The 13,540-nt window shown below is 38.8% G+C and overlaps 2 protein-coding genes and 1 long non-coding RNA gene across 3 annotated transcripts; 1 reads left to right on the top strand and 2 right to left on the bottom strand.

The window, feature by feature from the left end:
• Positions 1 to 1,040: 1,040 nt before the first annotated feature.
• On the bottom strand, positions 1,041 to 1,749 carry LOC148870477 (uncharacterized). The gene is made up of 2 exons (XR_016107688.1): positions 1,644 to 1,749; positions 1,041 to 1,518 (listed from the first exon to the last, which is right to left on the bottom strand). It is a non-coding gene; the product is annotated as an uncharacterized LOC148870477 (long non-coding RNA).
• A 2,236-nt stretch (positions 1,750 to 3,985) lies between these two features.
• Positions 3,986 to 6,963, bottom strand: LOC148870476 (aldose reductase-like). Its single transcript, XM_088972035.1, has 8 exons — positions 6,535 to 6,963; positions 5,955 to 6,005; positions 5,794 to 5,867; positions 5,524 to 5,611; positions 5,117 to 5,323; positions 4,929 to 5,000; positions 4,460 to 4,702; positions 3,986 to 4,310 (listed from the first exon to the last, which is right to left on the bottom strand). The coding sequence occupies exons 1-8, from the start codon at positions 6,676 to 6,678 to the stop codon at positions 4,221 to 4,223; spliced, it is 969 nt and encodes a 322-aa protein (XP_088828161.1). The 5' UTR covers positions 6,679 to 6,963; the 3' UTR covers positions 3,986 to 4,220.
• A 4,525-nt stretch (positions 6,964 to 11,488) lies between these two features.
• LOC148870475 (arogenate dehydrogenase 1, chloroplastic-like) lies at positions 11,489 to 13,261 on the top strand. Its single transcript, XM_088972197.1, has 6 exons — positions 11,489 to 11,835; positions 11,961 to 12,288; positions 12,446 to 12,528; positions 12,606 to 12,675; positions 12,893 to 12,967; positions 13,062 to 13,261. The coding sequence occupies exons 1-6, from the start codon at positions 11,672 to 11,674 to the stop codon at positions 13,128 to 13,130; spliced, it is 789 nt and encodes a 262-aa protein (XP_088828323.1). The 5' UTR covers positions 11,489 to 11,671; the 3' UTR covers positions 13,131 to 13,261.
• Positions 13,262 to 13,540: the final 279 nt, after the last annotated feature.

Genomic DNA, 13,540 nt, shown 5'->3' with positions numbered 1-13,540 from the left:
CCCATTGCAAACAAACAACATAAATGCGAAAATGGTTTAAAATGTGAACCATTATTTGTATTCATGAACCGAAAAATGAATAAATATATAATATACATATTTACATTTACATTGCAACCAAATACAGCCTTAAAAACATATTTTATTACTAATATGGCAATTCTAGAAACAAGTTAAAACAAAAACATTCAAATCGTAAAACTCCCTCTAAATGAAATAAAACAGCTTTCTTATTGTATAATATATGTGTCTTTTTTGCTTATGGCCCAAGAAAGTGAATTAAGATTATCTTTTGTATAAATTAATTATACCTTCCGATAGGTTTCAGTCAAATACTTAAAGAACAGCATGGTTTATAATAACAAATAATTTATATCCCTTTGACCACAGAATTACAGTGGATTCATACACAGAATAAATTGAATTAAGAGGAAAATAAATAGATAGTTTATTAAATGATTTTATCAATAAAAATTGGGTGATTTACATAAATACCCCTTATAGTTTCACGTTTTTATATAACATGCAACCTCTTTACTCGATCATTTGTATTAACCTCCGCCTTCAAAAAAAAAAAAATTGTATAAACCTCCTAAAATGAGTTAATAAAATGAGAAAAGCCGTGATTCTCAGATTTGAATTCCAAAAACACTCTTAATACTTCTCATATCATATTCATTGCTGGCCCTCTCTGAACCAAGCTATGATGCAGACGAAGGGGTTATTGTTTCTAAAAGGTTGATATGAGAACAATTAGGGGTATTTTTGAAATAAAATACCCTGAATAATGCATTATCACATTTTTCCACTCATTTTAGGAGATCGCATTAGCATCTTCCAATGAAAATATAAATAGTTAAGTTTGATTTAAATAAAGCAACTAGGTTTGTTAGGTTTTAGTAAAACTACAAGGGGTAATATGAAATATTACTCTCGCCTTTAATTGCCTTTAATTGCCTTTAATTTTTAAAACTAATGAAGATACACTTATAAAAACTTAAGTATAATATTTTACGTACCATTGAACCCATCTTCAATTATCATTATCATTTGATACTTGCCTTATAAACATTAAATACAATTTTACCATTAAACCAATCTATCATTTACTTGCCATAAATTTAATTTCATTTCAGAAAGAATAAATAAAAGATCTTTTGTTAACATTATTTCCAAAAGGAATAAAATAAAATCTTTTTCTCTCTCTATATTATCTATTTATTATATATATAAGTTAAAGTAGAAGGATGCCATGTCATGCTTCAGCTTTTTCCATTACCTCAATAGAAAATTCTCAGATGCCCCTCTCATTTTCTCCTTTCTTGATCCCTCGTAAAGCCACCTCATCATTCATTTCTCCCTCTCTCATTTTGAAACCTCAACAGGCCCATCCCAGCTCATAGAATTGCCATGACAGTTTCGATTTCATTTTTCATTATAAGGTACTTGATATTGCACAATTTGGCTACTCCTAATTGGCGGTAGCTTAGCTTCCTATAGATGACGGACATTGAGAATCTACACAAAAAATCAAAGAATCCGGGGGTGCTTACTCAGCGAGGTCACTTCGATGCTTAAGTCAGTATATACAAGCTGAGAGTAATTAGAGAGCAAGAAAGTTAGTAAGCAGTAATTGCACGTACCTTTGGGCCCCGGGAGGGAGGCCTTTATATAATGGAGTCCTCGCGAGCTTTTCGGAGTAGTTCCGTGATCTTTACCATGATAGAGTTCGTTCCCGTATTATCTGGAGATAACATTATCAAGTTAATAAGGCTAAACATGAGCTTTGGTTATATCACTAACTCTCAAATTGCCAAGAAAATAACAAAATTACTAGAAATTACCAGTAAAGCCTTAGGTAGCCTAAGCTTTACATAACTAAATTTGAGCCTGCCCAATATTTTACAATATACATATCTACATATTATCAATATATTTTTGCTTGAAAATTGGGATATAAAACTCAACACTCCTAATTCCCAGCATAGCCTAAGATGTTGAGTTAAGCTCAGGTTGGGCCTAAGTTGGTAAATTCAGGCTTAAACTTGGGTTGGTAAACTTAGGCCTTGGTTGGTAAATTATCCATAATTATTATCGTTCTATTTTTGTTATTTCTTAGTAAGTTATCAGTAATTATTGAAAAATACCAATAATTTTTCTCTTACCGGTCTAAGCCCATCCTAAGCTTAATCCAACATCACTAGCTGGGCTTAGGCTTGGGTGTGTTTAGCTTTATAACCCAATTTCTAAATAGAATAAATTGATAATATGTAAATATATATTATAAAATATTAAGTAGGCTCAATTGGATCGAATAGGACTACACTACTTGATACATAAATCCAAACCCAACTCAAGTTTAAATTAGGCCTAAGTTTTTCTGCCCAAATTGAGTTTAAAGTTCAAAAACTCAAACCCAACCTATGAAAAACCTTCAATTGAGTCAGATCAAACTTGGATTAACCCCACCTGAATTAAATCCTTCAGACTCAGGTTGACCCCACTTGAATTATACCCTTAACTCTTTTCATCTCAAAAAACTCTTAACAAAACCCGTGCATCACATGGGTCCCCACCGGCATAAACACTAAAACTAAAAGATAAAATACAAAAACCTCCCCTAAAGTTTCTGACAATCATAAAAACCTCCCCTATTCATTATAACAAATACCCCATTGAATTATTGAGAAATTCAACAAAACCTCCCTTCCATCACTGACCCAGAAAACGTATACATTTACAAAATTACCCCTGATGAGTCATTAAAAAAATCATAAAATACCATAATTGCCTTTGTTGATTTTTTCAAACCTCATTGCTTAAAAAAATCATAAAACGTTTCGATTCTTTGATACCAATCCAACATGCCAAAACAATGTGTGGCCGACCATGAGAAATCTAGTGCTGATGCACTACAACTCCATGTTCCGTTCTTCAATTTAGGTGGTTTCCTTTTCAGGAACCCAACTGCAACCTGAGAAGCATCGTGGCTTGTGGGTAAAAAACATGGCTTCTTTAGCCCGGCGAGAGTTGTGAATATGCCGGTAGCTTTACTGACTACTTCAAACTACCTTTAAAAAAAAAATCCTTTCCTTCAGCTATTCATCCTAATAACAACCACACAAAACCGTGGAAAAATAACAACCACACAAAAAATCCTTTCCTTCAGCTATTCATCCTGTACGTGTTTTCTTGTCGTATCTGTCCTCTATGAGTTCCCTCTCTCTCTCGATATTATAGAGCTCTTAATTAAAAATGAGCCTTGGAGTAAGTCGCAGTAACAAAAGCCAGAACCCACCCTTAGAACAGAAACTTCACTGTGATCCAACCTCCTTAACCTTCCTTCATCAAGACCACATCAGCGACATTCAAATCTTCGTAGACAACAAATGACATTCGATAAATCCCAACCCTGAAGCTTTTGTTGATATCAACATCGGTAAGATAAATAAGATCAATAGTTATATTTATATGCAGGAATAGAATATTAGAATGAATGATTTATGTTCTATTGGATTAATTTCTTTTATTTCAAACTGTCCAAAGACGGTACAAGAGTTGCTTGCATAGAGCCGTTGTTAACACCAAGAGCATTCAAAATGAAGGGTAAAATCAGTATTTAAAATATATATATATCAGATAACGTTTTCTACGTGGGTCAGTAATGGAAAGGAGATTTTAGTCCAATTTTTCAAAAAATTCAGGAGAGCGTATGAATTATTTACCCTGCAGTCCAATTTTTCAGAAACTTCAGGAAAAGTTTTTGTATTTTACCCCAAAACTTAACAACTGGATAAGTGGAGCGTATGAATTATTTACCCTGCAGTCCTGCACATTTAACTTCAAAGACTATAAAATCAAATAACTCGTTATTGGATCAAAATTTCCCCAGCCATCATAAATACAATAGCGGCTAGCTGAGTTTCTCCTACCTGGCTAGTTGGATTATTATTAACTTGTTCGTTGAACTTTATCACCGACTCGGTTATAAACATACCATTTCATTTTACACCCGATTCAGTTAAAACATGAAAAACCTTTTTAACCTCCCTAATTTGTTGTGTAAAAACCACTGATATCATCAACCACAGAACACGGATGAACAGTACTACTAATTCTAGGTATCTATCTGTCTGTTGATTTATTTATTCTATAAAACACACTGAAAGCACTCTATATAATTACACCCATGTTATTCTGTATTGCATCATCAGAAGCAATTAATCTTCATGGTCCCACAGATCGGCCGCACTCCTGTATGGTCCATCACTTTTGTTCACAAACACATCCTCTCCGTCCAATACCCGCTTCTGCACGCAGAGACTCACGCAAAATTTAAATGCAACAAGGTTTAAAACTCGATCGATCGGATGCAGTAGATTTAGAGACTAGAGCAAGTTATAATTCGTCCAAATGAAAACAGAGGTACAGATACCTGTGCTGGAGTGGAGTACCCTACCTGATTAGGAAGATTGCAGAGCGCCTTGAAGTCCTGGGCCGGGATTTCCCATTCACATACTTGTATGTTTTCTTTGATCCTTTCGGGGTTGGTTGATTTGGGAATGACGCTGGTCCCTCTCTGCAGGGCCCACTTAACCAATATCTGGCCTGGCGTCTTGTTCAGTTTCTTTGCTATTCTATCAACTGTTGGGTCATGGATGAGGTCTCTCCCCCCTTCAGACGATCCCAATGGAGAATAAGCCTGCATTTGCAATAGCAATAGCAGATATATTTATAAATTAGCTTAACAACATGACACCCATCTCTGTATAAACAGAAGCATCTGTTCATATATAAATATATAGCTAGGAAACAGAGCTTTTTCAGTGACAATTATGATCGATGTTATCCATTCACTATAGCTATCAACAGTACCCAAAAGTCCAAATCAAATCGAACCCAAGAACAGATGTCTTGATGGATCTTACAGTCACATGGATGCCATTCCTCTTGCAAGCTTCCAACATCTTATCATTCTTCCATCCAGGATGCATCTCGATCTGAAGAAAAAAGAAGTAAAAACAAATCAATTATTATGCTTAACAGTTTTTATCAGATTTTGCTATACGATATGAAAGAATCTTACATTCTCTCACGTCTCTCTGTGCTGATTTACCTGACACACTGATGGCATGGTTTGAGCAAATTTAAGTAATTTTTCGAGCTTAGTAATTGTGAAATTGCAAACACCAATGTCCCTGACAAGATTATCCTTCACAAGCTTCTCCATCTCTCTCCAAACTCCTTCCATGTCAAACTCCAAGACATCCCCAGCCCTTGGAGGCTTTGTTGCTCCATCTTTAAGCCGAAATGGCCAGTGGATCTACAAATATCTCATAACCATGTTAGACCATAGGTACTATCAACAGATTAAAGCCTGGAATTAATACTACTAGCTATGGAGTCAGGAGGGGATTTCCTGCTCTCTGCAAAGCATTTCAACATGGATTTAATCTACAAGGCTTTGTAGCTTAGATTTAAAATCCCAAAATCAAAGGTTCTACTTTTCTTTTATTTGCTTACCAAATAGAGATCAAGATAGTCCAGCTGTAGTTCCTGAAGGGTGTTCATCAACGCAGTCCTTAACCTCTCTGGTGACAAGTCAGTGCACCTTCAAAAGACAATAATGGCAGGTGTTTCTTGGTCAAACCAAATCAATGATTCAATTCCCTATCTTGTTATAAGTATTCAATGATATTATATTATCTGATGTACGTCTATGTCAAATATTGAAGGGAAAGAAGGTCTGCACAGAAGGGTCTAGATTTGCAGAGCAGAGTCGAAAGCATTTACCATAGCTTTGATGTGATGAAGAGATCTTTTCTATCCACGCCTGCTTGAATGGCTGCGCTGAGAGCATTTCCCACCTGAAAGTTGAATTGAAACCATCATCGAAAAAAGCTCAAAATTTGAGCTTCATCAATCTTATTATTAGCAACTGATGTTGGGCTAACCTCTTCTTGAATTCCATACTCTAAAGCCGTATCCACATGTCTGTATCCAGCCTGTAACGTTGATTGCAAAAAAAAAAAAATGTTATAGTTGCCCTCAAAAACAACGTCTAGGCAGCAGTTGATTGTATATGAGCAACAAAAGAAAAGTGATTAAACCAGCTGAATGAGTTATGCGAATCAGGAGATATCAAACCCTTTTTGTTTAAGGGAAAAGCGACTGGGATTTCTTTTAAAACATTGTTGTACAAATATTAATTATACCATAACTCTTTTAAAACATTTATTTTCAAAGGCCAACCAAACATTGAAAAACATCCTTTACTGGGATTTCTTTCATCGGAATCGAATCATGATAAATTCCAGAAAACGAATTTCTAAGAAAATGATAAAAATAACCCCTTGGATGCGTCCCACTTTATGACAGCTCTCATGAAGTTCCTCACTTGAAAACTTACCTAGTAGTTAGGACCCATGAAATAAATGGCTACAGATCAACATTAACATACAATCTACACCGTAAACCATAGCGGAAGTAGGAGTGTAATATTTAGTGATTTAGGAGGAGGTAAGTAGGAAGTACCTCAACAATTGCGGTGAAGACAGAGTTGATAGCTTGAGAACCAGACCTCCAAGTACCCAAACCCACGGCTGGTATGCTATGACCGCTCACGAGTCGAAATGACTTGGTGTTCAAGTCGCATGTTGCCAATGCATCCTGAGCCATTTCCTCTCAGATTTCAGCTTGCTGCTCTGTTCTACTCCTGTATATGCTTTTTAGGGTAATGGGTTGTGGCCTTGTGGGAATGGGATGGTGCCCGGAGGGGCGTTTCCTCTCACTTACCAGTTATTGCAAGTCAGTCAGTCTTCTCACAATTTGATTTATTACTAAGAGGGGACGAGGGATATTCGTGTAAGACTCTAGAAAGTGCCAAGCAATGCAAAAGGCCATCTGCATGTGGGAAAACTTGCCACGCGGTTGACATGTGTTGTAAATGGTGACAACAACGCCATCGTTTAGTATTGTTGTGGCATCGTATGAACTAAGGGTGTCAGTACACCGTTTTAGATCGGACTCCGTCCAGTCCAAAAGGATGGACGGACCAACACCAATCCGATCCAAAATAATTATGAGATTGGATTTGATCTAATAAATTTATATTAGATCAAAACAAATCTAAATCCAATTCAATGAATATTAGACAATTCAGATGTTGAATTGGATTGATCCAAAATATTCATTGAATTGGATTGAATCTGGTCTATTTATAATGAATTCACGTTGAATTGAGTGGGATTGAATCAAATCCAGTCCAATTGACATTCTTAAATATAAACAAGACAATTTAGTATTCATGCGGCTATCATAGGTTACCATATAGAGATATATTGACAGTTCTATCACTAAAATACATTCCATACGGATAAATCAACAATTGATAAAAAAAAAAAAAACTTCTATGTATAGTTTTTTCTGTATTTTAAAATATAAATCTATTTATTATTATAAAAATAAAATTGGCCACATCAGATTTTCTCTTCCACTTTTCCAACCGAGCCTTTTTCCTTATTCTCTCTCCTCATTATATCCTTCCTAATCCTTCCATGTTGTCACCTCACCACCCCTGTTTTCGTACTCACTACATTTCCACCCATTTACACTCGTATGTATAGGGAAAATCTCCAACGAGAGATCAGATGGGCTCGTTAAGGCTATTTTTGGTTTGAAGAAAAATGTAAGGAAAGGCAAAGAAACTTTTACAAATCTCGTCTTGGTTTTCCAGTCTTTCCCTTCCTTTTCCTATATTTTTCTTTCAAATCAAACATAGCCTAAGAGTGTGCCCCATGTATACATCTATCCTATGAGGAGCCCATCCGATCTCATTGGAGATTTTCGAATGTAAATGAATGGAGCTATAATGAAGAGGAAAACAGGGGTGTTGAGTGTGGCAATGTAAAAGGACTAAGAAGGATATAATGAGGAAGGAGAGACAATGAAGAATATATTGTTGCCAATTTTCAATAAAAATGGCATTGTTTTTAGAAACTGTATTTTCAAAAAAACACACTCATTGTTCTCTCTTAAATTATCTGTAACTCTTAGGAATGGCAATAGGGTGTGGCTGGGTTTTGCATGCCCCGTTCCTGACCCTGAATTCAATCACTTCCCGATTTTTTATAATTTGTTACTCTGTAATTTAATTTTTGGATTTCTTTTGTACTGTTTTTCTTTTATTTTTTTGGAAAAATAGGTGCAAACTTTATTTAATGTTTGCAGAAAGCCAAAACTGTAAATTCATTACACACATAGCTAATATTTATATTTACATGACCAATAAGTGAAAAAAAAAAGATGAGCCAAAGAGTTTTGGTTACGGTTTATGTGCTTGATTTGGATATCTTTGAATGATCTGATTAAACAAAATATGTGATCCAGGAGCATGGTCTCTGATGTAACCGTTTTCGGCCACGTACCAATGTTTTGTGATGTAAAATTTTTTGGCTAAATATCTCGTTATTTGACCCGGTGGTGGCGTGCCTTAGTGATGAGCTACTTGGTGGTGAACTACCTACTGGAGAATTGCTTGGTGGAGAACTGCCTGGTGGCGAATTGCCCGGTGGCGAACTGTCTGGTGGCAAACTGCTTGGTGGCGAGCTCCCTGGTGGCGAACTGCTTGGTGACGAGCTCCCTGGTGGCGAACTACTTGGTGGCGAACTGCCTGGTGGCAAGCTCCCTGGTGGCGAACTATTTGGTGGCGAACTGCCTGGTGGCGAGCTCCCTGGTGGCGAACTGCCTGGTGGTGAACTGCCTAGTGGCGAACTGCCTGGTGGCGAACTGCCTGGTGGCGAGCTCCCTGGTGGCGAACTGCTTGGTGGTGAACTGCTTGGTGGCGAACTGCTTGGTGGTGAACTGCTTGGTGGCGAACTCCCTGGTGACGAACTGCTTGGTGGCGAACTGGTTGGTGGTGAACTGCCTGGCGGAGAGCTACCTGGTGGCGAACTCCCTACTAGGCGGCCGATGACTTAGAGAATGGTGGAGCTCCCTAGTGCGGCGCAATTCGACTGCCCTCAGCATGAGGTGGTCTTCTTTCCTTTGTAGGCAGTGGGAGCTGAGGGACCTACGAGAACTCCATCTTTTCCTCCTCTTTGTAGGTGGCGGGAGCGGAGGGACCTGCGAGAACTGAATCAGAGGTCTCGAGGGTATTTTCCCGACGGGGGCTTTCCGATGCTTAAGTTAGCACTCTGATTGTAAAGACCTTTGAAAATAATATTGGAGAAATGAGAGAGCTAGAGAGCAGGGATTACTCCCCTTTTTTCCTCCCCCTCCCCTTTGGCGAGTGAGGTCTTTATATACTGGAGTCCTCGCGGGTTAGGTAGGTGAAAAGCCTCCAAACGGTAAGACTCGTCACATCTTGTCAAAATCGGGGTACGGTGGTGAACTCCTCGAGGTCGTCAGGCTGGCGCTTGTGTTGTCAGGGCGGCGCCTGGGCCAGGTTGTCAGGGCGACGCCTGCGTCAGTGGGCAGGTCGGTGTTTGGGCCAAGTTGTCAGGTCGGCGCCTGTGTCATCCGGCAGGTCAGTGTCTAGGCCAGGTTGTCAGGTCGGTGCTTGTGTCAGTCGGCGCGTCAATGTCTAGGCCAGGTCGTCAAGCAGGAGATCTTCTTGCGATACGCCAAAATACTCCTGTACCGAACTTCTCTACAAGTGACGAGCTGTCTGGTGGCGAACTCCCTGTGGCGAGCTCTGCCAAACTGTTTGTGGCGAGCTCTGCCGAGCTGTCTGGCTCTTTGGCGAGCTCCCTGGTGAGCTACCGAGCTCGTGGGGTATGTATGCCGCCGAGTTTATCGGTGGGCGTCTTATGGGCGGCTTGGCCGGATCATGTGCTAGGCTGGTCCAGGTCGGCCAGGTCGCGTAGGCCACGTGCCAGGCTGCGCGCAGACCGCGCGCGTGTCGCGCGTCAGGCCGCGCACAGGTCGCATCAGGCCGGCCAGACTAGTGCCCGGTTGGGTCACCAACTTCGTAAGTTTGTTGGCTAGGTATTTGCCTAGTTGTCACGAGGTGCCATGTGTCACAATTCCACTAGAGGGCCAAATCTGCCCTCATCAGTCTTTAACCAGTTGCCATTGTAGTTTTTACTCTAGATTTTTTGCACTGTCTACTCTGCATCAGATATGATGAACACTTTCTTGATTCCTTCCATTTGAGTTGTTTGAAGAACTTTAATTATAACATGCAATTAATTCAGCATCTTTGTTTCTTGCCGCTTGACATGGATTTCCTATTGTAGTAATGAGGTGGTTTTCTTTCGAGACAAAAACATAGGCAACACTAGATAGCAAGCATGTTCGAAGATCTGAAAATAAGATTTAGTAAATATTAATGAGAGTTAATCTCGTAAATATAAGATTTAATGAAAGGAATTTGAGTGAGGAATAAAATAAGGTTCTAAATATTGATACAGACGTATCGATCCTTTATTTTTTATTTTTCAAAACCAGTTTAGAAAAATCGGTTTAAGGCTCCTCCACCCTAAACCAGTCAAACTCCGATACACCCTCTGTGGGGGCGTATCGGGGTGCTCCCAATACGAATAACGATACTATAAACCTTGGAGTAAAATAATTATTCAAATTACATTAAAGTGGGACCAACTGGCTTATTTTAATTACACAAAAGTTCTGCACTCTCATTTATGCTTTTAATGATAGTATGGATAATGATTTTATTCAAAGAATTAATTACTTAAAATATCTCTAAATTATCTGGCAATTACCTAAAATATCCCTAAAGTTTCAGAAATATGACAAATATCACCCCTGTCCACCAATTGTCTATATGCATATTTATAGGTGACATCACATGACACTTGTAAATTTTCTAAAACTCAATTTTGCCCCTGTCAACACCCAAACACAACGGTGAGGATGGCGTCGGTGCCAAATCCCTTTGGAGATTCTCCTTTCCCTATCGGACATACGACTCGTGGGACCTTCGATAGTCATAAAATACAAGGAGTCAAGGACCACCTCAACCAAGTAAACAGCTTGATACATCAAATCCATCCCGGGTAGGCGGGTATGGAGCATTAACGTTGATGCAAATCTATATAGCATCATCCCACTGCACCTCCATTTCATTACTGTATATTCCTGGCTGGTTGAACCTGATGCACTCCCCGGTGGTTGAACTTGGATTACAAGATGAGGATCTGGGCAAAGAAGGAGGAGCTCTCAGCTCTGTTTTTCGAAAACGTCAAGTTTGATTCGTCCCAACTAAAGGTGTTCAGCTTCGAGATTTGGCTTACAATATGTTTTTGGAGGTATATCAACAATTTGGCTCCTATTGGCATATTTTGAAAATTTTGAAAGTAATTAAGGGCAAAAAAGACTCTTCTGTCAAATTTAACGGTAAGAGGAGGTAATAAAAAGTGATTTTCTGAGACCTCAGAGTTTAGAGGTACTTTTACTCGAGTAGGTTTTGGTCAATAGCTGACTGCCGTGTTCGCATTTTAGTAATTGAGGCGTGTTTGACCATATCATCATTTTTTATTTTTCTAACAAAAGAAATCCCTTTTGATTGCAAATTTGTCATTCCCATTCAAACAGTTCACGCGATGTATTGGATTTTATTTGATTCGCTGTCGTGTAGCTAGCTAACTATTTGTAGGCTAGTGCTAGTTACATAGGTAGAGGAAAGAGTATCAGTACCAGAGACGACGCCATGTCTTCAGCTCCAACAAAAACCTTAAGGATTGGGATTATAGGCTTCGGGCCCTTTGCTCGGTTCCTGGCGGCCACTATGATCAAACAAGGCCATACGCTAACAGCCACATCTCGATCGGACCACTCGCACCTCTGCACCCAGTTGGGTATTCCATTCTTCAGGTACGCACACACACACATTCGTATATCTATCTATCTGTAAACTGTAAACCTGCATTTCTTTTTTTCCATTCACAACATACGCAACATCCGATTTGTTCATTTACAATAACAAATACAAAAAACAGGGAAATGGACACATTTTTGGATGCAGACAACGACGTGATATTACTATGCACATCCATTTTATCGTTATCGGAGGTAGTGAGATCGATCCCATTTCACCGTCTGAAAAGGCAGACGACGCTTTTCGTCGACGTTCTCTCCGTCAAACAATACCCAAGAGATCACTTATTGCAAGTACTCCCACCAGAATCAGACTTGCTTTGCACACACCCCATGTTCGGCCCCGAGAGTGGCAAGGATGGCTGGACGGCATTTCCCTTCGTCTACGACAGAGTCCGCATCAGGGATGAAGATACCTGCTCCCGGTTCCTTCAAATTTTTCAAACTGAGGTAAGATTGATTCCCATTTCCCACCGCCGACTGGGTATGAATTTCTTTGGGGCTCTCAGTTTTGCTATTAGATTTTAATTATTAAACTACCCTTATTATCTCCCAGCTTTGATAATTGATATTGATGATGCCAATGTCAATACTGCAATTAATTCAGGGTTGCAGAATGGTGGCAATGTCTTGCGAAGAACATGATCAACTGGCTGCTCGAAGTCAATTTCTCACCCACACCATCGGCAGGTACCTATCTTGCCTTGCCCCCCCACCCGTACCCCTGAATTATTTCTTTACATGAGGTAATATTTTGTTGTTAATAGGATTTTGTCTGAAATGGAGATCAAGTCCACAGGCATGGACACAAAGGGCTTCCAGACTCTTGTTCAATTGGTAAGATAAGAAATTAAAATTAAGTTAGTTATTAGGTCCATTTTTATCATCCTTCTCATTTTACCTTTCTAATGCTTCACCACGAGATCAAACCTATGGTCCAGCCTTTAACTAATTACATAGACAATGTCATCAGAGGTTTGATTATTTACCGGTACACCCTAAATGACAAAGTAAAGCACACTGACCTGAGGCTAACACAAGGTACTTACTGCAGAAAGAGAACACCATCAAAGATAGTCTGGATCTATATTGTGGATTGTTCATGCATAACAAGTTTGCCATGCAGGAGGTATAGGACAAGCTTCCATTTTTTTTTGTTAATTTCTATAAGCATATAGTGCATAATGATCCAATCAGTAACCAAATGAAACTCGTTTTACCAGCTGAGGAACCTGGAGCTTGCGTTTCTCACTGTCAAACAGAAGCTGCTTGAAAAAATGGAGGATAAGTAGCAGAACAGAAATCAACCCTGTTATTTTTTTCTGTTGTTATTCATTTATCATTGTACAAGAACCTTGTCTACAAAAGTCAATCGTGGTTTCGAATAATGGTAATGCATGAGTACTGGTTCATAGTTCCAACACATACCAAACGTAACCAAGAATCACAAATAGTTTTTCTTTCTTTTTTTTTTTTACTTCTTTTGGTTAGGAATCCCAAATAGTTGAGGAAAACTTTGGATGATGATGATAACATCATTGTACTATTTGACTATTACCACAAGGCATGTAACCTTAATTCTACCAATTAATCTAACCAACTCATACAGGTAATTTCAGTTCAGTGCTTCTTGACAATGTTTATTCTGTTACAGTTTCATATCCAACAAAAATCTTAATATCTTAAAATAAGTAGGTTATCC

This window comes from Nelumbo lutea, chromosome 2, assembly GCF_056320005.1.
Source record: "Nelumbo lutea isolate HS-2025 chromosome 2, American lotus-T2T, whole genome shotgun sequence".
In the NCBI taxonomy this organism is placed as follows: Eukaryota; Viridiplantae; Streptophyta; class Magnoliopsida; order Proteales; family Nelumbonaceae; genus Nelumbo; species Nelumbo lutea.
Note: the sequence above shows the minus strand (reverse complement) of the source record. Positions and strands in the feature narration are given on the sequence as shown.